Source organism: Pseudopodoces humilis, chromosome 18 (genome assembly GCF_049639895.1).
Source record: "Pseudopodoces humilis isolate 2021_Gansu_Grassland_sample_001 chromosome 18, ASM4963989v1, whole genome shotgun sequence".
Classification (NCBI taxonomy): domain Eukaryota; kingdom Metazoa; phylum Chordata; class Aves; order Passeriformes; family Paridae; genus Pseudopodoces; species Pseudopodoces humilis.
The window spans coordinates 4,472,928-4,498,681 of record NC_142217.1 but is presented as its reverse complement, the minus strand read 5'-3'; the positions used below and the strand labels follow the sequence as shown (position 1 = coordinate 4,498,681).

The following is a 25,754-nucleotide window of genomic DNA, read 5'->3' as shown; positions in this document are numbered from 1 at the left end:
AGGACGGAGTGGTCAGTGCCGGTCGGACGGGACAGGGCGGGTAGGACGGAGTGGTCAGTGCCGGCCGGACGGGACAGGGCGGGTAGGACGGAGTGGTCAGTGCCGGCCGGACGGGACAGGGCGGGTAGGACGGAGTGGTCAGTGCCGGCCGGACGGGACAGGGCGGGTAGGACGGAGTGGTCAGTGCCGGCCGGACGGGACAGGGCGGGTAGGACGGAGTGGTCAGTGCCGGCCGGACGGGGCGATGCGGCAGGGCCACCACGAGGGGGCAGCACGTGCGCGCCGCAGCGCAGCCGGTGGGCGGAGCTTTGTTTGTGGGCGGGGCTTCAACGCGGGTCAGCGGGATCCCGCCCTTTCCTGAGCCCCGCCCCCACAGGCCCCGCCCCGTACCCTTGAGCCCGGCACAAGATGGCGGCTGTGGCGCTCGCCCGCTGGATCGGCCGCTCAGGTGCGCCCGGACCCTGCCCCGACCGCTCCCTGCGGTGGGCTCGGCGTGTCCCCGAGCCCCCGCTGCCTCTCTGTGCCCCTCCCTTACCGCCAGGGTACCCCTTACCGTCAGGGTGTTCAATGTGTCCCCCTGCCGTGGGTTGGGCTATCTCTATAGCTATCTCTATATCCTTCCTCCCTGAGGGGGTCAGGGTATTCCCATGTCCCGTCCTGCCCGTGCAGAGCGGTTTTGGGGAGCGCACCCCACACCCGTGGGGGCTGTACTCTTCCCGTCCTTACCTGTGTGTGTCCCCCAGGTGTGGTGCCCCTGTGCTGCCGCCCCCCAGCGTGGGACAGGGCCGCCCGGCCGCCCCCCGGCCCCCTGCAGCCCCCTGGCCTCCCGCTCGCCCCGTGTCGTTCCTTCAGCAACAACAAGATCCAGGTGGATCTGGACGAGAGCTCAGGTACGGCGGGTGGCACCTCTGTGCTGTCACACTCAACCCACGGGCATTGTGCGCCACGGGCAGGGTCCCTTCCATCCCTGTCCCATGGCACGTGTGGCTCTGGGCATGGGAAGTCATCAAAGCCCCAGATGTTGCAGTTGCTTAGGAGCCTCGGGGAGAAGTGTTTGGGGCTGGGAATCTCACCAGTTGTGGGCACTTCAGGTGATCGGTGCTACAGGCAGATCCTGGCTGTCATTGTCCTCTGCCTGTGCATTGTCCCCTCTCTGGGGGTCCCTGGTTTGGGCACCTGGTAGAGTGGCAGTCCTCCATCAGGGAAAAGCTGCTGGGAATTTCTGTGATCTGGCTACCAGGAATAGCTGTCACGGGGCCATGTCCCTGCACTGAACAAAGGTGCATCTTGTGGCTTCCCAGGTCCTGCTTTCAGGTGCCAGGCTGTGTCCTTATGCTGTTCCCAGCTGAGCATGGCTGCAGCACCCGGGCTAAGCACTCAGGGAGCACCTTTTGGGTAGGGTAGTGCAGTTTGGGCAGGGACAAGGGCTCAGAGCCCTTTTGTGATCCCCTGGACACAGGCTGTTTGCTGTGACAGAAGCTGCATGCTCAACTTTCCCCATTGAGCCCAGAGAGAAGGGAACTGCTGGGCACCGTGACCAGGAGGGTGACTGGGCTTTGGGACACGTGGGGTGCCACCACACATGGCCTGGTCTGTGCTTCAGCTCCATCACCTGCTGAGTGACCCTGGCTCGTGGGTGGATCTGGGCCAAGACAGGACCTTGCCCTTGGCTCTGGAAGCTTTTAAGTAGCCAGGAGTGCTGTTGATTTGGAGTGGGAAAACAGTTTGGTGAGGGAAACAGGGAGGTGGGTGAAGCTGCCCTGGGCAGGGCAGTGTGAGCTGCTGTGGGGTGGAGTCTGATGTCCCTGTGTTTGCCCTGCACAGGCGTTGCCATGATGAAGTTCAAGAGTCCCCCAGTCAACAGCCTCAGCCTGGAGTTCCTCACAGAGTTTTCCATAGGCCTGGAAAAGCTGGAGAACAACCGGGCCTGCCGGGGTGTGATCATCACCTCTGTAAGTGTTTGCCCCGATTGGGTCACTGCTCACTGGCACAGGAGGGCCCCCAGGCACCTTGGATTTGCTCTGGGAGGAGGGCAGGGGGCTCTTGGAAGGGCCATGATCTTTTTTCTGTTCCCTTTTCTAGTAGAAGAACAACAAAGTGTTGTTTTTGTCATGAAAATCAAATCTGCTTATCTGCCAAGCTGACACATCCTGTGATATTTCCTGGCTCACCCACAGGGAACTGGTGGGAGATGCCAGTGCTTATTTTCAGATGTGCTGTGGGGACAAAGTGGTGCCTGGGAGTGGGACAGGACAGGTTTTTGTGTTGTGTGGCTGATGTTCTCACACAGGGACCCTGACAATGAGAAATTGTGTTGCACGCTGAGGCCCAGCACTTCAGGCCATGGTAGTGGGATAATCCAGACTGTGGGAGCACTGGGGAAATATTTTCAGAAGCCCAAAAAGCCCTGATTTATATCACTTATTCATCACTTTCCCTTCCCTCAAGCTGCTGGGCCGAGAGCTAAAGGGCCCTTCCTTCCCCATGACTCTCTGACATCTGTCTTTTCCCAATTCCAGGCTGTTCCCAAAATATTCTCATCTGGCCTGGACATCACCGAGATGTGTGGGAAGAGCGTGGAGCACTACAGCGAGTTCTGGAGAGCCGTGCAGGAGATGTGGCTCCGGCTCTATGGCTCCAACATGGTGACAGTGGCTGCAGTCAATGTAAGTCCTTTGGGCCTGCCTTCCTTAGGGTGGGATTGTCACCTGCTGCAACTTCTTTGGACTGTGTGGGCAGGGACAGCTGAAAAGCCAGGCTGAAATTCATCCAGGGATCTCTCTGTTGGGGTGTTTGGGCGAAATTCATGTCTCTCAGTTCTGTGGGGTGTGGGAAGCTATGGAAGCGTGGGATGCTGCAGGCTCTGTGTAAGCTGCAGACACTGTTTGGTTACAGCAGCATTTCAGCATTTCCAGCAGGTTTTGCTCCTCCAGCCGGGGTTCTTGGCCAACAGGGAAGTGCTGCTGGAGTCTCCGTGTCCATGGATGGGTCATTACATTTCTGGTGTCTTGTTTTCGTTTTCCAGGGCGGTGCTGCCCTGGCAGCTCACGGTGGTGTCTGTCCACAGCCCCCCATTGAAGGCACTTGGGTTTTCTCTCAGGCATCCTGTGCAGGGCTGAGCAGCACTGAGCCGTGGAAAAGATGGTCACAAATGGAAGGGAAATCTTCCCTGTGAGGGGGGTGAGGCCCTAGAACACGTTGCCCAGAGAAGCTGTGGCTGCTCCATCCCTGGAAGTGTCCAAGGCCAGGCTGGATGGAGCTCTGAGCAACCTGATCTAGTGGAAGGTGTCCCTGCCTGTAGCAGGGAGCTTGGAATGAAATGGGCTTTAAGGTGCCTTCCAACCCTTCTATGAAACCTTTATAAACTTCAGAAATCTTTAGGGCTATTTCGAATCAGGTGATCAGAAATTTGGGGATCATCTGCTCTGTCTTCCTGGTATCTTCCGGACTCTGGAGTGATCAGCAAGGCTGGGGGGTGTTTGTAACCGTGTCCTGGACTCACTCTGTCCTTCTCTCTGCCAGGGGTCCAGCCCAGCTGGGGGCTGCCTTATTGCCCTGTCGTGTGACTACAGGATCATGGCAGAAAACCCCAAATTCAGCATCGGCCTGAACGAAGCCCAGCTGGGCATTGTGGCTCCCTTCTGGTAGGCCAGTGCCTCCCACTTCTAGTATCATGTGTAGGTCTCTAGAAAGAGTTAATCTTTAAGGAGTTAATTAGTCAGTTCAACTGGTCATGGCAGTGTGGTTTGTGTGTCAGGGATCAGGTATTTGCAGCTGTAGCTGCAGGAGATGACACCTAATTTCTGTCCTGTCCTGCAGGTATCTGAAAAGCTTTCAGGCTGCAGAATGTCCTCACATCCTGCACCAACAAGGAGCTTATTTCTGGCCCTGCAATTAACTCCAGAACTAGTGCTGGGAGATCTCATGGGTCAGGCTCAGTTGGGGCTTTTCTCTGGGTACACACTGTGTACCTGCAGAATCCCGTGGTGTGGAGATCTCTGAAAGCATGGGGGCACTAAGATACTGACACACCAAGGGCCCCTTGTTTGCCCTAGGAACATATAAATGTACTGTTGGGAAGGAGTTTTCAGTCACAGCAAGGGGGTACCCACAGGCAGTGAAAGTAAAAGGAGCAGCTTTCTTGCAGAGGGGGAACTCTCTTGAGGTACTACCAAAAATGGCTCTTCTCACACCATTTTCACATCGTGACTGAGCCCGCTGCTGCTGTTCAGAGCACCAAACCTGAGCAGTGGGACCAGGATACTCTCAGAGCCCCGAGCCTGGGGAGTGGGACCAGGATGCTGTCATCTCTTGATGTCTGGGTGAGCTGCCCCTGAGTGTGGCTTTCCCTCCCATCTCTTGCAGGTTTAAGGACACATTTGTGAATGTTGTAGGACACCGAATTGCTGAACGCTCCCTCCAGCTGGGCTCCCTCCACCCTGCACCTGAGGCCCACAGGTTGGGCCTCGTGGACGAGCTGGTGCCAGAGGAAAAGCTCACGGAGAAGGCTACAGCTGTCATGGCACAGTGGCTGGCCCTTCCTGGTAAACCTCTGGCAGAAGAGGAGGGGACCTGGTCTGAGTAGGAAGTGCAGATACCAGGGCTGGTGCCTGGGAGCTATGTAACAGTTTCCATTAAAAGGGGAAGTTTGGTGGGCTGGGAAGTAGGAAAGGTCAGCCCAGCAGTCTTGGCAGCCTTGGGCTAATGGAGAGGGACACTGTGCTAACGTTCAGAGCACGTGGCTCCAGCTCAGCTCATCCTGCTAGCCCTGCTGAGTCAGTCTGGAGGTGTCTGAGCTCCACAGACAGACACAATCACTGTCTGTCAGTGGAGGTGTTGGCCCAGGAAAGCTGCCATGGAGCTGAGTGAACAGGCTGGGTGAGAGTTCCTGGTTGGCTGCCAGGCTGCTTTTGTGGTCTGAACTAACTCTTGGCACTCTGGATGGCAGTGATGGGGGCGTGGATGAGGTCAGGCAGACAGCACAGGCATCGTGTGTTTGGGCTGTGACTGCAGCACAAGGTTCCTGGGCTGGGAGAGGGCTCCTCACAGGTCTGAGCTATCCCAGCCCATGCCACTTCTCCTCCCTGCTGTCCTGGTGTTAGAGTGACACCTCACTTCCCAGACTGAGTAGCATGTCTCAGGTGTGCCTTCTCCTGATTTCCAGGAGGTCCCCTGCAGATTCTTTCTCTAAATCAGAGCTGTGTCTGGGTGGAGGTAGCTTCAGCACCTGGAATTGCTGGAGCAATTCAGGGTTCCCAGTGTGTGGATGAAGGGGGTCACTCCTCATTTTGTTGTCTCTAAGTGCCTGAATAACCATCTGTGTAGCAGATGTGTTGCCCCATCACTGCACCTGGCTCTGTGAGGGTGTGAGCAGATGTGTGCTCGAGGCCTCAGTCAGCTCCAGCAGTATCCACATATCCATGTGGAATGGCACAGGCCCAGGGACGAGCTCGAGGGAAGTGCTGCTGCCTTTTGTACAGCATTGTTGGCAGGAGCAGACTGAGTGAGCAGGGACTGAAGGCACTGGTTCAGGGAAGCTTAGAGCCACAGCAGTTTCCAATAAGAAAGAATTTTGTTTGGCTACTGGTGTGTATTGGAGGTGGATATTGGGCTCTGGAGGGTACAAAGAGGAGATACACAATTTCTTGTTGTCTTTGCCAGTAGATTAGTCATTTCCCCACTGAGCAGTACAACCATTATTTATTGTATGAGAATTTATCCAGTTCAGCTCCCAGCTGGTGGGTTTTCCTTACCCTTTTCCCTGCTGCTTTCAAGAGCACTTTGCTGTGTGATCCCTCCACATTAGAGATGCATTTGGTGGCACTGAGTACCGGTCAGGGGTGAGGACAAGGCATGTTCCTCATCCTTGCTGTCCTCTCTGCAGACCATGCCCGCCAGCTCACCAAGACCATGATGAGGAAGGCAGTGTTGGACCGCCTGGTAGCTCACCGGGAGGAGGACATCAAGAACTTCATCACCTTCGTCTCAAAAGAGTCCATCCAGAAGTCCCTTCGCATGTACATGGAGATGCTGAAGAAGAGGAAGAGCTGAGGATCCAGCTGGTCCCTGGGAGGTCGAGTCACCCTCTGAAACACTGCAGTAGCTGTTGGTGTCACAGCGAAGCCACCTGCAGTGCCAGCAATCGGTGACGTGCCACCTGCTCCCACAGCCGCCCCAGCTGCCCCTTCCCTTTGTGCCTCTAGAGTGCCTGACACCACTGCTGCCTTCCCCAAGGGCAGGGAGAGCCCACTCAGCCCCCCGAGGAATGGACAGGGACAGGGTCTCAACACGCTGTGGCCCGAGCCCGACGGTCCTTGGATGTCTTCCCTCCTGTCCAACAGTTAATCATGAAATGAGGTTTGTCAATAAATCTTCAATGAGGTAGGAGATGGATGCTTTGTTCCATGGCTTGTCTGTGGTCACAGTGTCCTGGTTGGTGCCCTATCCTCAGGCTCTGGTTCATGGTGGGCTGGGGGTCTGGGCACAGCCAGCTTCCATCTTTCTCCAGACCGGGATCTAGGGCAGCCCATGCACAGGACTTGTGGATGGGGCTGAGTGGAATACCTTCATGGGGATTGGTGGTGGGAGCTGGAGCTGGATCCTGGTCTGTGGCTGCAGGAGGAGCTCAGGCTGCCAGCTTCACCTCTACAGGGTAGTGGTCACTGACTGCCAGGGCCTGGAAGAGGGCAAGAGTTAGGAAATGCTCAGTGAGCCACTCACCCCTCGCTGTTCTGCTGGGGCTGGCAGGGCAGTCAATCGCCCTGCCAGAACCTTCTGCCTGCTGGAGGTGGAACACTGTCCCTAGCCCCAAGATACTCAATACACAAGGCCAAAACAAGAGTTTTGGCACCTCTCAGGGAGAGGTGCCCAGGTGTGGCTTGGGGCAGGCATGGCCACCTGCCCTCCAAGCTCCCATGTCTCATCTGGGGGCTCTGTGCCAGTCATGGGTGGTTGAAGGTTGGCTTGGGTTACCCCATACCTTGAGTCCTGCCCATGGAAGACCTTAAAAAACCCTGTGCATCTCTTCTCTTCCCAATGGGGACAGGCAGTGACCCCAAATCCCCGCTTTCCACCCTTGGGTCTCTTGTCACCCTGAGCCCCTTGAAGAGACAAGGACAGCCCTGCAGCCTGGGCCAGCTCAGCTTTGATGCCTGCTAGAGCCCCCAGTGTGTGATCCTGGGCTCACCTCCTCCTGGTCCAACTGGAAAGCACGCTGAAAATTGAAGATACCAGCTGAGTTGGACACGATGCTTCTCTTCAGCTTGTTGCCACACACCACAATCCTGCAGGGGAGATTTGGGTGGATGGTGGGTGCCACTCCTGCCCTGTCTGGCAGTGCAGGGCAGGCAGGGGGCCACTGGGGTGCCAGGGAAGGGACAGTGGTGGCAGCGCTCACCTGTCATAGGCACAGTCTGACTTGCCCACGGTGGTGTCGGCGCTGTCGGGGATCAGCCACTTGAAGATGTCGCTGGTGCGCAGGCGGATGGATGACCAGTCGCTCGGCTGGACGTAGGAACAGTCAGCATTGAAGTCCCCCAGGAACATCATGTTCTGCTGGGGAGATGGGAGGTTCATGGTGTGGGTGATGGGCTGTTCCTGCCACCAGCCCTCCCATGGGGGTGGCAGAGACTGCCCCATCACAGGGCAGGAACAGGGTTCCCACCCCATGGCTCCTGCACCAGCTGTGCTTGCTTCAAAGCAGGGTCCCAGTGTGGGTCAAACAGTCCCTGGGGCTCAGTGCCCAACCTTGGTGTCCCCCCAGTGCTGGTGGCACTCACATCAGTCCCCCACTTGTTGATGATGGCCAGGTAGACATCGTAGAGTGCATCAATCTCAGCGACAGCATCATGTGGGGCTGAGTGCAGGGGCACCAGCACAAACTCCTTCACCTCTAGCAGGAGAGAGGGATGTCAGCCCCATGGCCACCCTATGCCACAACCCATGGCCACTTGTTCCCCCACTTACTGGTGCTGGGTGCTGAGACCCTCAGGATAAAGGGCTCCCGGCTGAAGACATCCTGGGGGTCCTTATATTGGTAGGTGTCCACCACAGACACAACATCTGTCCTGTGGGAGCAAAAGGATGGTGACCCTGGGACTTGGCACAGCCCCTGTGTCCACTCCATGGTGCTGGTGGCCCTGCAGTGTCATGGCACAGGCAGCAGCACTGCCAGCCCCATTACCTGTAGATAAACAGGTACATCTCCTTGTAGTTCTCCCGTCCCAGGGGACCACTGATCTCGTAGTCATATGTGGATGTGGATGCGCTGCAGAGACACAAAGGCAGGACAGTGATGTGGCTGGGACCATCCTGCATTTGCTTTGGCATGTCCAGGAGCTGGGTGGCCCCAGGGTTTGTACCAGCTGGTCCTGCTCTACAGTCCCCATGGGTCACTGTGCCCTGGTTGTGGGGTGACATGCGGGTGACTCTGAAGTCCCCAATGCCTCTCCCCCATGTGTCTCCTTGGGTACAGCATGGCACTGGGCAGCTCCTGACACCCTTTCTCTGCAGGGACATTCCTCACCTTCATTTGCAGCAGAGCTAAATTAGGTCAGTGAGCAGCCTGGGGCTCTGCAGCACGCAGAGTCACCCTCCCTGCCCTGGCTGCTTTGTGGCCTGCTGGAGGGGACACGGAAGGGGCGAGGACATGGGCTGGGTGCACATCACCTCCTGAGAGCACTAGCTGCCTTTCAACATGGCAGCAGCAGCTTCTCCATGCCCTCTCCCAAAATGGGGTCAGCACCCAGTTGGCGGAGGGGCTGCCACCCTGCTGGGGCAAGTTTTAGCCCACCCCAGCAGCCCCTTTTCCTCCTAGGGTGCCAGAATGACCCCCCCCTCAAAGCATCTTCCACTGCTGGGTCCATTCTGGGGTCCCCCTGCCACTCACAGGGTCTTGGGGTGCAAGGTCTGTCTGTCCCTTCCTCCCCCTCTCTTCCTTCTGCCCTGTCCTGTTGGATTTTGGAGACAAAGCTTGCCAGAACTGTAGTTCCTTTCCATCCTGCAAGCTCTGGTGAGCTGACAGCTTTCAGAGGGGATTTGTATCACTTGTATCCCCATTCCCTTCACTGGGTTATTCCCAGGGTTGTTTTCAGTGCCTCCACCTTGCCCCAGCACATTTCTCCTATTTGTATTTCCAAATATAAGCTCTCTGTTGATGGACAACTTTTTTTTGCCTCTTACTGCCATCCTCGTCCCAGCCCCTCTTGTACCTGTTGAGCTGCTCCATGAGCTCGGTGACGGCGCTGAGGTCAGAGTCGCGCACCTCCTGCACCAGCACCACATCGTAGCGGCGCAGGACCTGCGAGGCCGAGAGGGACAGCTCAGGGCCAGTCTCCCACCCATCTCCCAGCCAGGCACCTGGTTCTGGTTTCAGTACCCTGGGGATTTGCGTGTTCCTTGGTGCCAGAGCAGATGTCCCCAGGGAGGGCTCAGAGGGACTGTGGGCTGTGCCTGACACCCCACCAAGCCTTCATCTGCTCAGCCACCCATCTTCAGCCACCTCCCCACATATCTCTGGCACAGGAGCTGTGCTGGGGTCTGTCCCAGCACACAGACGATCCCCACGGTGCACTGGCTGCACTCACGTTGATGATGATCTCTGCCACTTCCCTGTTGGACATCTTGGTGTCACCGAAGGCCTGGATGTTGAAGGCACCGATGCGGAGCATGGCAGTGGCTGGGCACAGGAGAGCCACAGCCAGCAGGGACAATTCCAGTGTCACAGTCCCCATTCTTCCAGGATTGATGCTGGGTCACAAAGATGCAAGGATGGGAGATGAACTCGGAACACTATTTTGGATTTGGAGTAGAGGAAAAAACATGTAGATGCTTCCAAAGCCCTGGTGTGTGGCAGTGTGTCACGGTGGGCATCGCCCAGAGCAGGCTGCAGAGCTGGTGTGGGCAGTCTGCCAGCTCACCAGTCCCAGAAGAAGATAAATCCTGTCCCACCAGTGTGAGTCTGCCTCTTCCAGCTCCAGGGATCACCCAGCTCCACTCCCCCAGCAGGATGTCTTCACTGCCCTCCAGCCCCATCCACCACTGCCAGCATTCCAGGCACCCCAGGCTGTTCCACATCCTTAAATTTCACCACAGCCCCCACTGCTGGGGTGAGGAGCGACTCCTCATCCCAACTCATCCCAGTGCATCCCAGTCCCACCTGGTTGGCAGTTGAAGGCTCTGAGCCCGGATCCGTCCTTGCCCTGCTGAATGCGCAGCACCTCTGCCCTCCCGGCAGCAGGATGGGCGGCTTTATCCCAGCGGAGATGCCGGCAAAGCAGGATGAGTCGGACACCCCCGTGGGGGTTTTGGCATAACTTTGTGCTCCTTCCCACATTGGGAAACCAAAAATCCCACAGGGTGACAGGGTGGGGCCAGCCCAGCCATCCCTGTGCTGACACAGCAAAGGACAGACAGGGAGACTTGGAAATGCTGGGGCATCCCTGTGGGACTGGATGGGTGTGTGGGACTTAGGGGGCTGCCATCTGGGGTGGCACCTGGGTCACAGAGTGGGCACGGTGGCCAGGCAGGAGGTGTAGGGCACTGGTCTTAATTGAGTGATTCAGATGGTGTAATTAGAGGGAAGAGAAGGAAATGGTCGGTGGCTGGGTCAAGTAGGTGAGCACTACCAGCCACGGCAAGAGGGGATGGCTGTGAACCCCTGCAGCAGCCCCAGTGTCACCCAGAACAGCCCCACTGGGGATCCAAAGTAGCCCCAGGAGGGCTGGCATTCCCCATGGCAGTCCATGGCATCACCATACCCCATGGCATCACCCCACGATGACAACAAAGCAGGTGCCTCTGATGGCTGCTCGTGCCAGGACTTGCCGGGCTCTCATGTGCGCCACCAGGTTTTGTATCCTCACACCCAGTCTCGGGGTGAGTCCCGTGTCCCTCGGTGTCATGTCGGTACCGAAACCCCCTGGGAAGCACCAAACCCCCTGGGAACTGACTCACATCCTCCCTGCACCCTCGCTGTCAGCGCCCTGTCAGCAGCCCCACGGCCAGGCAGGCTCTGTCAGGATGTGGCCCTGTGAGCTGGCAGAAGAGCATCCTGCAGCCTGGAAATCCTGGAGCCCCCCAGCCCCTTCCCAGAGTCCTGGCTTTTGCCACCATCAGCTGAGAAGGAAGCAGCTCTCACCACCCAATGGGTCCAGGTCTCTTAATGGCAGGAGGTGCCCCAGCCCTGGGGACCTCTCTGGCTGAGGGGCTGGGGCACCAGGGGCTGCTGGGGAGACTGAAGAGACCTCCCTTCCAGAGCTGCAGAGGCAGGAAAAGGTTCATTTTTAATGGAAGCAGAAAGCATTACACTTCCACAAGAGCTCAAGGACTCCTTGCAGAGACAGTGGGCAGCCTAACTGGCACCAGTGGTGTGTGGGCTCCCACGAGGAATGCAGGTGTGTGCTGAGGTGTCCTGGTAGCCACTGGTGTGGGGACAGGCTCAGTGGGCTTTCAGGGTCACCTCCACTGGGAAATGGTCGCTGACAGCCAAAGCCTACATGGGGGGGAGAGCAGAGTCACCCTGACCAGAGCCAGTTCATAAACCCTGAGCTCATCTGGACCCACTGCCACTGTCATGGCTGGCTGGGACCCCAATGCTCCACTCCATACTCCAAAATGCTCTATCTGGAGGGTTGATTTGGTACAACAGCTGGGGTCAGGCCACCCTCAGGTGCACCCTTGGGAACAGGGAGCCCTCCCAGGCTCCCAGGAGCTATGATGAGGCAGATTCCAATGCTGGTGGACTCGTGCCCCACCCAGCCCCTCACTCACATCCTTGATATGGAGGTGGAATTTCTTGTCAAAGTTGTTGACGGTGGCGGAGCCAGGTTCAATGTCTTGGCGGAGGGCAGTGCCGCAGGCGACGATGCTGCCAAGGCATCACAGGGGTGTTAGTGCCCATCAGTCCTCCCCCTACCAGCCCCTGCCACGGCACCCACCGGTCGTAGGCACAGTCAGTGGTGTCGGCCACGGTGGTGTCGGCGCTGTCGGGGATGAGCCACTCGCAGGCGTGGAGGGAACGCAGGCGGATGGACGGCCACTGGGAGCTGGTCACGTAGGAGCAGTCAGCGTTGAAATCACCCAGGAAGATTATATCCTGCAGGGCAGAGCACTGAGTCCCTGACCACACACACCTTACAGGGCAGCAAGGGCTCCCTAAAATCTTAAGAGGTGGCTACAAACCCCACTGAGGTGCCCCAGTGTGCAGGGACAAGCCCCCAGTAATGGCAGGAGGGCCATCCAGCAGCTCCCTGCCTGGAGACTGCTGGGCTGGCACCTGCTCTGATGGGTACAAGAGGCCTCCCATGGGACATGTTCATCCCACCTGCCCACCTGGCTGCCCTGGGGAGGAGCCAAGCTCCCCAATGCTGCTTACGTTAGTCCCCCACTTGTCGATGACATCGGTGTAGACATCGTAGAGTGCATCGATCTCCTGTGCTGCATGGCTGGGCTCGGAATGCAGAGGCACCAACACGAACTCCTGTACCTCTGCCGGACAGCTGACCATCAGCCCCTGGCTTGGGTGCAACCCCTGAGCAGGGAACGGGAACCCCTGGAAACCACCCCAGGCCAAGCCCCAGCTACTGGCCAGGAAAGGGAAAGGGTGTGTTGAGTTTGGTGCTCTGCCTATCCCTCAGACTGGAAATTCCAGTGGGGAGCTGCATGCCTTTGTGCATTGTTTGGGTTTTGCTGCTTGTTTCCCATTAGCATTTCCAAGCCAATATGGCTTTGGGCAGGAGATGGGATAGTGTGTGTACCCTGAGGAGGTTCTCAGGAGGTGCAGGTGATGGCACGGGATAGGCGGTGGAACTAAGTGGGAAATGGGACATGATGGGAGACAGAATGGATGGAGATGACAGGTGATAGGAGGTGGGACATGATGGGAGATGGCACCCAGCCAGAGGAAGCAGATGGTGGGATATGGCACAAGATGGGAGGTAGCACATAATGGGATGTAGGACACAATGGGAAGCAGCTGGAGGTGTGAGAAAGCACACAGCTGGAGAGAGCTCATGGTGGGAGATGGAAGGTGATTGGTAGGAGATGGCACATGATGAGAAACAGCAGGCATTGCTGGCACCCATGGGTGGGACCCTAGTGGAGGCTTGCAACCCCTCTATGCTTGGCAGGTACAGATCTGGGCTCAGCCCTGCATGGAGGGGACCCCATGCCAGGTCTGGGCATCCCCCAAGATCAGCTCTGCTCACGTGTGGTGGGTGAGGAGAACTTCACAATGAAGGGCTCCCTGCTGAAGGTATCGGTCCCACAGGACTCGCAGCCATCATCGTAATAGTAGCTATCCAGCACGGAGACCATGTCTGACCTGAGGGAGGAGACCAGGGCAGCCCCCAAAGGTACCCATCCCTTTTGGGAACTTCTAGGGAGGGCAGCAGGTGACCCCTGGCAGCATCCCTTACCTGTAGATGAAGAGGTACTGCTCCTTGTAGCTGGTCCGACCCAGGGGGATGCTGACCAAAAAGTTGTATGGGTGCCTCCCAAAACTGGAAGCAAGTTGTGGAGAGGGTGAGAGGAGGTTCCTGGTGCTTCCCAGCATCCATCAGGCTCTCTCCAGCTGAGCCAGAGGTGCCCTGGCATGGCTGGAATCCATCCAGGATCCCCTTTGCAGTCACTCCCACACCAAGCCATTGAGGTCACCTGTTGAGCTGGTCCATGAGGTCATTCACAGCACTCAGGTCGGCATCCCGGACCTCCTGCACCAGAATGATGTCGTACTCTGACAGGATCTGGGGGGACAAACTCAGAGCTGCTCTCCCCTGGCCAGGAGCTGCTCTGGGGAGCACCCATGGTTGCCTGGTCTGGTCTGCAAAAGCTCCCAGGCTGTCAATGGGAGGGCAGCAGGGACCTCAGGGCCAGGGAGGGGATTCCTGTGTTGGTGTGCTCTGGCTTGGAAGGGCCCTGTCTGTCCACCACCCACCTATCCATCAGCTGCTCCAAGGGAGGAACCTGGGCAGCATCAAACGTCACCCAGCCTTGACTGGGGAACCAGCAGGGCTGGAGATGGCCTGAGGTGGGAGATTCTGATGGGATAAGAGCAGATGGACGGGTAGATGAAGGGATGGATGGATGGATGGATGGATGGATGGATGGATGGATGGATGGATGAAGCAGATGTCCCGCTGCCCAAGCTGGCTGCATCCCAAAGAGCAGAGCACATCCAAGCCTGCTCCTGTCACCCCAACTCACAGACACGATGATATTTGCGATGGTCTGGTTGGACATCTTGGTGTCCCCAAACGCTTTGATGTTGAAGGCGCCGACCTTCAGCGTGGTGGCCACATGCAGCAGGAGAGCTGCGACCAACAGCGACAACACCAGCCTCGAGCCTGCCATCCTGTGTAGAGGTGCAGGAGGGGCTCAGCCCTCCTGGCTGGGAGAGGGATTTGGGACAGACAACAGGGATAACCAGGGTATTCCCAGTCGCCATACTGGTTTTACTGGGAGGTGTCTGTTTTCTGGTGAACCACCAGGATGCAGGAATTTTACACTTCTGTTGCATGGGGCCTCATCCTACCTGTTCTTCCTGGAAGGAGGCCAGATCACTCACAAGGCTGGAGTGGAAAATTTACTGGCAAACAAGTAAATGCCATTTCATGGTTACACAGAGCAGTCACTTCCTCATTCTCCATGAGGAAGAGCTCAGCCCAGACACCTCTTCTGGCCTTGGATTGGTGGCAGTGACCAGGGACCCCAAAATCCCTTGGCTTGTGCCTCTCCTGCCTTTCCCTGGATCAGTGACAGAGACCCCAAAGACCCTACAGCAGCTGTGCTGGGACAGAGCAAGGGATGGATCCTCCCTGACAACCCTCCCCACCTTCCTCACTGCCTGCAGCATCCTCACCTGGGGTAACTTTCCCCTCCCCTGCCCCCCATCCCCCAGCAGTGCCCTTGCCCCTTCCTCACCCAGGATGGCTCCTTCAGGACCCTCTGCAAAGGCAGTGCTGCAGCTCCCATCCACGGGGGAAACCGTTTGGGAAGTATTTCCCATGGCACTCGCTCCCTGGGGTAATATTTCACCAGCATGTGGGATCTAAGCCCTGAGCAGTGCCCAAGCCTGGGTTCCTGAACTCACCCAGAGCCTGATAAACGGGCTGAGAGGACGGGCAAATGCTCCAGCTTTTGGCACACAAAATCTCAGCCTGAGGAAGGATTTGCTGACCCCAGGCTCACTTTTCCTTCTGGGGCAGCTGCTCTAGTTAAATCCTCACTTTTCCCACTTGCACTTTTGCAGTGAACTCTTCCCTCTAACACCACAGTCCCTTCAGTTGATAGTGCCATGATTTGGTCATGCCAAAAATTGCCCAAAGCCCCATAAATCCTCCCCAGTCCTGGAGAGTACAGCAGCCTCTGAACCTCCCAGGCAGGTGCACCTACAAGGGGCATATTCATCCCTGAGCTGCACCCAGATTTGGCCCAGCAGAGCTTTGTGGTAAAATTGAGCTGGAGGAGGTGACACTGTCAAGGGGAGCTTCTGGGGGGTGTGGGAAGAGAGGGGAGCAGGACCTACCTTTGATGTTGTCCAAGGACTCTGGAAAGGGAAGGATCTGCACCTGCATTTATGGAGAGGGACACTCTCTCCTTGCCAGTTGGTTGCCCAGCCAAGGATCATGTGAGGCCGCAGGCTCCATATGGCATTTTTCACAGAAGCAGAGGTCTGCTCAGTGAAAAAAGAGCCCTTTCAACCTTTGCCAGTGCCTCCCATCAGAGGTAAGGCCGAGAAGGGATTAAAATGCCAACAAGAGCTCTGCAAGGTGAAATGGATCCCACAGACCTCTTGTAGGGATCAGCAGCTTCCCAATACGTGGCATGGACAGATCTCACTAATTACCAGATACAAATTCTCTTAAAAAGTGTTTATTTCACCAACACGAATCATCCCATCCAGCATCCCATATTTCCAACAAGCTGGGAATGTGCTGGGGCCAGCAGGAGCCATCCCAGTGTGGTCTTTGGGTGTGAAGCCAAAACTCCCAAAAATACAACAAACCCCTGCCATGGTGCCCATGCCCAGACCCTGCTCAGGAGTCACCCGGCTCAGGCCCCTTCCCTGGGAGGGGCACGCAGTGCTGGTGGGTGGCAGCCTTCCACCCCACCCACTCCCACGGCTCACACAGCGCTGTCCCAGCGACCTTGGCTGATGTCCTGGCACTCCTGGCCTCCAAAGGCAGCTGCTGTTTTTTCCAGGAGAGCCCCTGCAGTGTGCAGTGATCCTTAGGGGGCTGGGGGGTCCTGTCAGCCCCTCCCCTGGAGCCAAACACCCTCCAGAGAAGGATCAGGGCTGGGCCTAGACCCCCCCAACAGGTCCCCAGGGCCAGGTTCCCCCAGCCAGGACCCTCCATGGTCAATCCCTCCTCAGGTCCCCTGGGAACTCCCCCAGGGGCCAGACCCAGGACCGTGACTCTCCTGAGCCAAGGTCCCTCCAGATCCTGTCTCACCCAGGCTAAGACCCCCTCAAGGCAGAGTCCCAGGGCTTAACACCATTTCTGGGCCAAGACACCACTAAGATCAGACCCTTTTCATGCCAACACCCCCAGGGCTGGACAACCCTCAGGGCCAGTTCACAAGTCAAGAGCCCCTGAGTGAGCCCAAGGACCAGCCCGCAGGGCCGATAGCCCCCCACGTCCAGACCCCTCCAGGCTGAGACCCCCTGACCCAACCCCAGCACCAGCCCCCGGGACCAAGATCCCTCCAGGGCCAAGACCCCCTCATGGCCAGGCTCCTCCCAAGGTTGAGACCCCCTGTCTCAGTCCCTCAGGGCAAGCTCCCCGCCATGTCCAGGTTCCCCTGCCCAGGCCCGGTTCCCTCCCGGCCGAGCCCCCCGTACGCCCCGCGGGTGGGCCCGCCAGGGGGCGCTGCCGGCGGCGGTAGCGCGTGACCATTTTTGTCCTGGCCGGGCCGCCGTAGGGCCCGCCCGTCCGCGCTGCCGAGGGGAGGCCGCGCCGAGCGGGGCCGGGAGCGGGCCGGGCCGGGGCCATGAGCGACATCCGGCACTCGCTGCTGCGGCGGGACGCGCTCAGCGCCGCCAAGGAGGTGCTGTACCACCTGGACATCTACTTCAGCAGCCAGCTGCAGAACGCGCCGCTGCCGCTCGTGGACAAGGGCCCCACCGATCTGCTCGAGGAGTTCCTCTTCCAGGTCCCCAAGGAGCGCGGCGCGCCGCCCAAGGTGCGGCAGGGACACCCCGGGCGGAGCGGAACCGGCCCGGGAGGCGGGGGGACACAGCCCCGGGCGAGTGGGGATGCAGGGCAGGCCTCAGGAGCTCAGGACAGGATCCTTGCTGGAGCCTGAGGCCTCAGAATGGGGCTCAGGCTGCCTCTGGCACAGGCTGCTGCTGGAGACTGAGGGCTTCGATGGGCAGGATTGGGTCCCCGAGGCTCTGCTGCTGGACACTGAGGGCTTAGAGGGGCAGGATTGGGTCCCCGAGGCTCTGCTGCTGGAGGCTGAGGCCCCAGGACGACAGCACGGGGTCCCTGGGGTGCTGGTGACTGAGGTTTTTTGGCAGGGAGGGGGCTGATGGCCAGTCCCTGATGGATTGGCCAGGGTTCCGGCCCTGGAGGCCCTGGGGACTGCCCACAGCCCCGAGTGCTGCAGCTGGGCCCTGCCGAGGCTTTTGGGTGGGCATAGGATGGAGCTGGAATTGGGGGGACTCAGAGAGGAGCAGTCAGAAGCCACAGCTGCTGGTGACTATGAGGGCACATGGCCCTGCAGCCCTCAGTGCTGCTGAGTCCTGTCACTGTTGGACACGATGTAGAAGTGTGGATTCTATGCAGCACACCAGAACGAGCTGCTAGAAAAGGCCTTTATTCCCCGAACTTTTCAGCCTTTTATAGGGTATTACACTACAGGTTTAACATGATTGGTAAAGGGAACACCACCTCTTGTCCCATTGGTGGGATAAGAGAAGAACACACTATCCACAGCTGTACAGAACTGTTTTGAGAAAATGAAATTGTTTACAAAGATCGTCCTTGAGCAAGAGATGCTCTCAAGAGACTTTCCCTTGGGAACAGATCAGCCACCAACAGGCTGTAATTCTCTCAGGCCCAGAAAAATCAGGTCCACAGAGTCCAGCTCTGCCCCCCCCAGCTGCCCAGCAGTGTCCTCAGTGCTGTTATTTGCAGAGGGAGGAAATATTCCCCCCCCAGCAAGGTCAGTCAGCAAGCACCAGCTTTGGACATCCAGGTGTTCAAGTGAAACCTGGAGCTCTTCAGTGTCACTGGTTAAATGCAGTGGTGGTTCAAGAAGCTCGAATGTGTGTGCTGTGCACAAAGACTGAGTCCCTCAGCCGAAAGGGAAACTCTCAACCTTTACTGTTCTTGTCTTCTCACTTGGCTCATGGCCCTTCAAGAGTCTCAGTCTGTTTTACAGCTTTGCTTTTGTTTTCTTTCAGAGACTGACCCCACTTCAGGAACTTCAGCTCCTTGAGATCATGTGCAATTATTTCCAAGAGCAGACCAAGGATTCAGTCCGGCAGGTCATCTTTTCATCTCTCTTCAGCCCCCAAGGGAACAAAGCAGATGACAGCAGGATGGCTTTGCTGGGGAAGCTGGTTTCCATGGCAGTGGCTGTCTGCAGGGTTCCTGTGCTGGAGTGTGCTGCCTTCTGGCTGCAGGTAAGGCAGGGACGGCTTGGGGGAGGGGTCAGGGCCTGCTCCATGGTGGGCATAGTGAGCTGGGGCACAGCTGGTCACAGTCAGCTGCTCCTCCCTGGCAGTTTCAGCTGCCCCTGTGTCTCTGCTTGTGTCCATCCCTGTGCTCTGGCATCAGGGAGAGCTTTGCCAATCCATTCATGTGCTGCAATGGAAGGAAAAAATTGTGTGGGTGGAGTTTTTTTACTGTCAGTGAAAGTTTTAATAACGTCCCCCAAACGTTGCATGTTGAAAGGGCTCAGTGGAGGGTTTGACCAACACATGGAGCAAACCTTGGCAGTTGTGGTCACATTGCCTGAAGAAGCTGACTCTGGAGTTTGGGAAATAAACCCTTCCTGATGTGCAAGTTTGTGTGTGGAAGGGGCAAACCCTTGTCTTGAAATTTGGGCACAAAATACCTGTGTCTGTCTTCTATAAGTGCAGTAGGTTGGGGATCTCCTCTGTCTTCTCCTTTCCCCAGCTGTGGGCTTTGGGAAGTTCACCTTTGTTCCTGCTGTCCTTGTGGGATGTGTAGAGGTCACAGTTGACAGAGGGGCAAGAGCAGGAAGGCTGTGCTGGGAGAGAAGGTGGGAGCAGACAGACCAGCACTGTTTCCTTGGGGTCCCTTTCCTCCCACATGGTGAGCCTTTGGGAGGGCAGGATGGGGTATAACCTGGATAGCAGAAGGTGTATTTTTATTTCAGATGGAAGCTTTTAAGTTACATGAGGATTCCACAGAATATTTTCCACATTAAAAATATCAGTCATGGCTACTGAACCAGTTCCTCTGGGACTGAGCCAGTTGAACTACAGACCTGTGTTAGAATCATGGAATCACAGAATGGTTTGTGATGGAAGGGACCTTAAAGCTCATCCCATTCCACCCCCTGCCATGGGCAGGGACACCTCCCGCTATCCCAGGTTGCTCCAAGCCCTGTCCAGTGTGGCCTTGAACACTTTCAGACCAGGTTGGAGAAGCCACAGCTCCTCTGGGCAACTTGTGCCAGGGCCTCACCACCCTCATAGTGAAGAAATGTTGAAGGAGTAAAGAAAAATCTCTAAATCAAAATATTGATCTAAAAGGTTTCAATTTTAAGCCACAGATACCATAAACTCAAAATATCACCATCTGTTTTAATATTGCAATACAGTGATTTTATTTCTGTGAGAGTGGATGTTTGAAGTGCTGAGAGAGAGCAGCCCCAGTGCCATGTGGGGAAGGTGGGGACACAGCCATTGCAGCAGCCTGTGACAGGGTCTAATCTGGTGTCCCCTGTCCCTGCAGCGCACCCCAGCTGTGTTCTGTGTGAGGCTGGCCCGAGCTCTGGTTGATGACTACTGCAACCTGGTGCCAGGCTCCATCCAGACCCTGAAGCAGATCTTCACTGCCAGCCCTCGCTTCTGCTGCCAGTTCATTACATCAGTCACAGCTCTCTATGACCTCTCTTCAGGTAAGTGTTTTCCAGCTGTGTCTTTTCAAGTGAGAGGTGCAGTGTAATACACCATGAATTAACTGTTGCAAGAGAATCCTAATGAGGTGTTACCACGTAATTATTGCCAGAAGCAGCTCAGGGGTGTGGCTGTTGCCTCATCTGGCACTGGGATGAGAATAAAAATAACCACTCTGTGGCTGACTTAGAATTCCAGCGTGGTTTGGGTTGGAATGGACTTTAGAGCTGATCTTTTTCCATCCCCTGCCATGGGCAGGGACACCTTCCACTAGACCAGGCTGCTCCAGGCCCTGGACAACCTGGCCTTGGACACTTCCAGGGATTTGGAGTCTGCAGCCTCTCTGGGAAACAAGGAAGAGTCTTTGCTGGAGAAGCAGCCAGGAACATCTGACACAGAGGGCGTTGTCCTCCACAGAGGGCAGAGGACACGGGACCTTGTTGACTGAGCAGCTCTGGAAGTGAAAGTTGATCTGTCTGGGCTGCTCAGTCAGCCCTGAGAGAGACTCAGGGCTGTCAGTCTGATCCCTTCCAAAAAGGGGAGAAACAAGTTCTGAATGTTGGCAAGCTGGAGCAGGATTTCTGTGGAGCACTGGTGAGAAACACAATCAACAACATAACTCCAGTGCACTTTAACTGTGTGTGTGACCTGCCAGTGGTACAGCCTGTCTCAGGTTGTTGCTCAGACACTTGTTGCTGTCTAAAATAAGATTGATTTAGCTCTACTCAGCCACTGAAAGCTCATGGTAGACTAGAGGACAGCCATACACTAAATACCAACACCACCTGTAACTCAGAAAAGCAAATGCTATTATGGATAAAGGAAGTGCTTTGCACACTTTTCTCCAGATAAAAATCTTGGCATTACTGAAAGAGAGGTTCAGACTTAGTTTTATGCTGTTTTTATAAAGTATTTGGTAGAGCTCAGAGCATATTTTATATCCCACCATCATGTCAGAAAGGAAATTACTTCACATAGGAAGTGATATTTTAATTCTTTAGTTTATTTGAGATGTTTTTGGTGATCCAAGACCAAATTGTTCTTCCAATCCAACACTCCCCCTGTGACAGGATGATGTGTCAGGGTTTCTCTTGTCTGTAGTCAAGTTCATGACCATCTTTTACTTCTCACCTGATGCTTTACATAATCTTATAATCCTTTACATGTGATCCACATCATGTGATCGTGTTGTTGCATTGTGTTTTTTCACAAGACATGTTTGTTTAGGTAAGTATGTATTAAAATAAATGAGTTGAATTATTGGCACTTCCTTCCCTTCACCCAGCAAGTTTTTCCTATTTCCCTTGCCCGTTGTACTTCCTGTGGCAAGGGATAAATGGAGACTGAAATTAGGGAAAAAATGAGCAGATGATGGGTGGCAGAGAAGAAAATGACAAAAGAAGCTTTGCTGGGAAATGAAATAAATATCAGTGTTTGGTGGTATCTTTGGGATAGGTGAGGAAGCTGAAGTTGACAGGAAGGAAGTTTCAGAAAGACAATTGTATCTTCCCTGGAACAAGCTACCTTTAGTGTCTTGGGAAAAGGAGCAGAATTGGGGAGGTTCTGAAGTTGTAATTGGGACAGTGTAGGACGGGTGTGTGTGAGAGACTAATTAGAGCATAAATTAAAGTCCTGTGCTTCAGTGCAAGGCTCAGTTACCCAACAATAACTTTCCTGTCTCCAGATGACCTCATTCCTCCCTCGGATCTGCTTGAGCTGATTGTCTCCTGGATCTTTGAAGACCCTCGTTTGATCCTCATCACCTTCCTGAACACTCCCATTGCAGCCAACCTGCCCATAGGGTTTTTGGAGCTCACGCCGCTGACCGGACTGATCCGCTGGTGTGTCAAGGCTCCCTTGGCCTACAAAAGGAAGAAGAAAGCCTCTCTGTCCAATGGACATGCTCCCAGCAAAATTGCCAAGGACTCCACTTCAGGAGAAGACAGGGATTGCCACCAGCTGTATTCCAAGCTGCATCTGAGTGTCCTGCAGGTTCTTATGATGCTCCAGGGACATTTAACAGAGAAAAACCTTTATGGGCGCCTGGGGCTGGTACCCTTTGACCACGTGGTTCCTCTGGTGGAGGACATTAACAGACTGTCTGATGAACTCAATCCTCTCAATGCATCCAAAGAGATTGAACTCGCTCTGGACAGGCTGGCTCAGGCTTTGCAAGTGGCCATGGCATCAGGAGCTCTCCTGTGCACCAGAGGTGAGTTGTCTGGGGGGCTAGCAGAGATCTGACACTGGATTCTTCTCCTCCAGGGTGCAGAAGTTGTAAGAGGCAGTTTTGGGGTGAGGGGAGTAAAGATCAAAGTGTTCACAGCATAATTAGTAGTTTTCCCCTCCTAGAAAGTGATAGTGCACAAAATAGTCCAGGAAAAATTGCTGGATGGAGAATAGGAAAGGAGAGATCACTGCTGTGGGTGAGTCAGGCATTGCTTTGCAGAGCTGGGGACTGATCCACAGCCCTGCACTGTGCACCAGGGTGTTGTATCTGGGTGTCTGGCATGGGGACACTGTTCCCCTCAGAATTGCCTGTAGCTATTTAAAAAACACCCTATGATTTTGCTTCAGTTTAAGTTCTCTGAGTTTGCCTGCTGGAGAAGAGGCCATGAAGCACATAAACCCCTGGGTGGGTGTGCTAGACAAAGGATTTGAAAAGCAAATAATACCTCTTCAACTGAGACTTCTGGGACTTCAGCTCACCTATAATGAGACCCCATTACAGTGTGTCCAAATTCAGTTAACTCAGTAAAAAAGGGCTGCTAACGTGGCTTTTGTCTGGCTTTTCTGTCTCCAAAGCCAGATCTTTCCAAAAGACATGCAGAGAGATAAAAGCGAAGTGGCCCAACACAGGGCAGGGTCAGCCACACATTTTTTTGTTATATTCTCTTGAAAATGGGCAATTTTAGCTTATACCAGAAGGCTTGAAGCTCTCAGTCAGCTGGGACATTCAGTGCAGACCACAGCTGCAGAGTAGGCCTCTGCCTAAGCAGGGATCTGATGCTTTTGTCCTGACAGAACCAGTGCTGCTGGTCAAATTTCAATGCTCTTCTTCCTAATCTTTTAAAAAGTAACTCTGAGTGTTATAAGAACATATAGGAAGTCAGAGTTTTTTGATGTGAGGGCTGATTTGAGCCAAGTTTGTTCTTAGCTGGAACATTCTGAGTACTTGCTCTTTCTGTAGAAGGTAATTCAATGTAAGGGGCTGCTGCAATACCAGATATTTCAGTGTTTTGGGGTTGTATTTGTCTACAAAGGCAGCAGTTTGTTCTCAAGCTATTCCTGAAAACAGTCAATGGGATATGTTGTTAAATTCCTTGGCTCTAGCTATTCTGCTTTAGCAGAAGTTTGAAGATGGCAAAAAAGGTGCAATTTCTACTTGATAGATTCAACAAAAAAAGCCCAACCCTATCTTTACAGTTGCAGTGGTTAAAAAAGCCCAAACCAATACAAAACAGGTATTGGGCAGAGTCACACCTTGTACTTCCTGTGTCTCAGTTACATCTTGTTGGTGTAGTGGCATTGCAAAATCCATCCTAAGGCTTGTGTGTCTTAAGTGTCAAACATGCAAAAAAGGAGCTGGTGGGGAAAGTTGGTGAAATGGAGAAACATTTTCTCTCCTGTGGAGGTTTTGGACCTGAGAGAGGGATTCTGGATTTCCTGCTGAGATGATGATGACAGATTACTGATCATTCAGTAGTCAGTAATTATTCAGTAAAATTACTAATTATTCAGTAATCTGACCTTCCTAGAAAAGACAGCAGGGAGAAAAACCACTCTAATTTTTGCTTATTGTTAATCTTGTGTCCTCTTTCAGATGACTTGAGGACTGTGTGCTCCAGGCTACCACATAACAAGTAAGAGACTTTTTGCAGTTGTGTTGGCTTTGATGCATGTTCCAAGACACTCGAGGGCTGCTGAGACAAAATCTCCTCTAAAAACTTGTCTGTGGAATTTGGCCTTTATTCATGTGCACTTTAGAAACAGGATGAAGGTGACACAGTTCTGGCTGCTTCTTCCCTGCATTCCTGACAGAAAGGGGCTTCAGTGCTCCCAGCTGTAGGTGATCTTGCCCAGCCTGTGTTAGAACAAAGGCGCAGGAAAGGGAAATGGAATTCCAGCAAGAAACCTGCCCCTAAACTGTCCCATCTCTAAATCCCCACTGGTTTTACCCGACTCTAAGCTCAATTGCTTCTTGTCTTTTTGCAAAAAGAGCAGAGCTTAAAAAAAATGGGGAGAAAGGGGGAAAAAGGGAAAAAATGTCTTCTGGAAGCTGTTAAGAACATAATTGTGTCACTGTTCTCTTGGGTCTCAGCAGCGCTGTGAGTTGGATGTGAATTGTCCTTAGAGGCACGACAAAAGGTCCTCTAATAACCTCCCTCCTGTCTGAATTTCTTTCCACAGCCTGCTCCAGCTGGTGATTTCAGGTCCAGTACAGCAGCCGACCCACGGGGCTCTGCCCCCAGGATTTTACCCCCACATCCACACCCCTCCCCTGGGATACCCCGCGCACGCCGCGCACCCGGCGCTGCCCGCGCACCCCGCGCTCCCGGCTCACCCCGTGCAGACCTTCATCCCGGGAATGACATTCCCATACCGGCCTATCCGCTAGCCCACAGAGTCTCCCAGCTTCCCTGAGTCTGAGGAAGCCTCAGAGACAAGAACCAAACGCCTGGGAACCACATTTTCCTCTTTGGAGCAAAGCTGAGCTCCGCCTGCGCCAGGAATCACCCTCGGGTGACGCACGGGGGCTGTGGTGGGTTTGGATGTGGAATGCAGATGCTAAGGGAGATCACAGGGACAAAAGGAAGGGATGGGAATAAGTAACATCAATTCCAAACCTCTGCAGTGTGTGGAAGTTGTTTTGCTCCAAGGGTATGATATTCCTCAATCGTGTTTTGCAGCAGCTCGGGGCTGTTTACAGCAGGGTGAGCCCGGCTGCTCTGGCTGTGGGAGGGCCAGAAGGGAAGGCCTTGTGTGATTTTTTTCCAAGCTATTCCACTCCAGCCTGCTTGTTTCTTTGTAAATGTTTGTATCTATAGCTACAGAGTATGTGTACACTGTATATTTTTGGAAGGCGAACGTTTGTTTCCGAAGCACAAGGTAGCGTAAAGCAGCACTTCCTATTAAAGGAAACAATTTAAGAAGCATTAAACAAATCTGCTGCTTTCTTTTTCTAACAATTAAAAGAATTAGAACAATTTCAAACAATTAGATTCTTCTCTTTCCAGTGATTAGAAGGTCCAACTCGTCAGGCCTGTGCTGGGGTGGGGACAAGACCCATCTGTGGCTGCAGTGACCCATTGACCTCTCTGCTGGGGAAACGCCCTGTAAACACCTCAGTCAGTGCTTCTTGAAAATTTGGGGTGAGATCTGGGGTGTTCCGTTAATTCTGGCTGGAAAACTGGCCAAAGGCTGGCAGTGCTGTGCTGGCCAGCTCTGAGTGCAGCACAGGAATGCATGGACTCATGCTGGGAAGGACAGCAGAGCTTGCCAAAGGTCGGCTCCAACCCTTTATTGTCTTGCTGGGCTTCTCTGAGCCCCCCCTCTGCAGGATGAAAAAGCAGCAGGAGAAAAGGGATTCTTCCTGCACATCGGAGGTGGTGACAAAGGCCTCTGCTGCTGTCCTTGTTGAGATGTGGCACCTGTGGTTCCA

General features: G+C 54.8%; 4 protein-coding genes across 4 annotated transcripts; 2 read left to right on the top strand and 2 right to left on the bottom strand.

Moving 5' to 3' along the window:
• The first annotated feature begins 374 nt into the window (after positions 1-374).
• ECI1 (enoyl-CoA delta isomerase 1) lies at positions 375-6,391 on the top strand. Its single transcript, XM_005522838.3, has 7 exons — positions 375-448; positions 744-890; positions 1,825-1,952; positions 2,520-2,666; positions 3,523-3,644; positions 4,366-4,544; positions 5,885-6,391. Exons 1-7 carry the CDS (start codon positions 409-411, stop codon positions 6,049-6,051), a joined length of 930 nt encoding a protein of 309 aa, XP_005522895.1. The 5' UTR covers positions 375-408; the 3' UTR covers positions 6,052-6,391.
• A 116-nt stretch (positions 6,392-6,507) lies between these two features.
• LOC102114664 (deoxyribonuclease-1-like 2) lies at positions 6,508-9,731 on the bottom strand. Its single transcript, XM_005523151.2, has 8 exons — positions 9,585-9,731; positions 9,210-9,298; positions 8,183-8,266; positions 7,966-8,066; positions 7,779-7,891; positions 7,397-7,551; positions 7,187-7,283; positions 6,508-6,676 (listed from the first exon to the last, which is right to left on the bottom strand). Exons 1-8 carry the CDS (start codon positions 9,729-9,731, stop codon positions 6,626-6,628), a joined length of 837 nt encoding a protein of 278 aa, XP_005523208.1. The 3' UTR covers positions 6,508-6,625.
• Positions 9,732-11,437: 1,706 nt separating this feature from the next.
• LOC102106368 (deoxyribonuclease-1-like) lies at positions 11,438-14,975 on the bottom strand. The gene is made up of 9 exons (XM_088064114.1): positions 14,920-14,975; positions 14,203-14,350; positions 13,654-13,742; positions 13,416-13,499; positions 13,206-13,321; positions 12,374-12,486; positions 11,937-12,094; positions 11,770-11,866; positions 11,438-11,491 (listed from the first exon to the last, which is right to left on the bottom strand). Exons 2-9 carry the CDS (start codon positions 14,347-14,349, stop codon positions 11,438-11,440), a joined length of 858 nt encoding a protein of 285 aa, XP_087920240.1. The 5' UTR covers position 14,350; positions 14,920-14,975.
• Positions 14,976-16,916: 1,941 nt separating this feature from the next.
• Positions 16,917-25,309, top strand: INTS15 (integrator complex subunit 15). Its single transcript, XM_005522836.3, has 6 exons — positions 16,917-17,181; positions 18,407-18,628; positions 19,929-20,094; positions 21,777-22,304; positions 23,916-23,955; positions 24,503-25,309. The coding sequence occupies exons 1-6, from the start codon at positions 16,990-16,992 to the stop codon at positions 24,708-24,710; spliced, it is 1,356 nt and encodes a 451-aa protein (XP_005522893.1). The 5' UTR covers positions 16,917-16,989; the 3' UTR covers positions 24,711-25,309.
• The last annotated feature ends 445 nt before the right edge of the window (positions 25,310-25,754 follow it).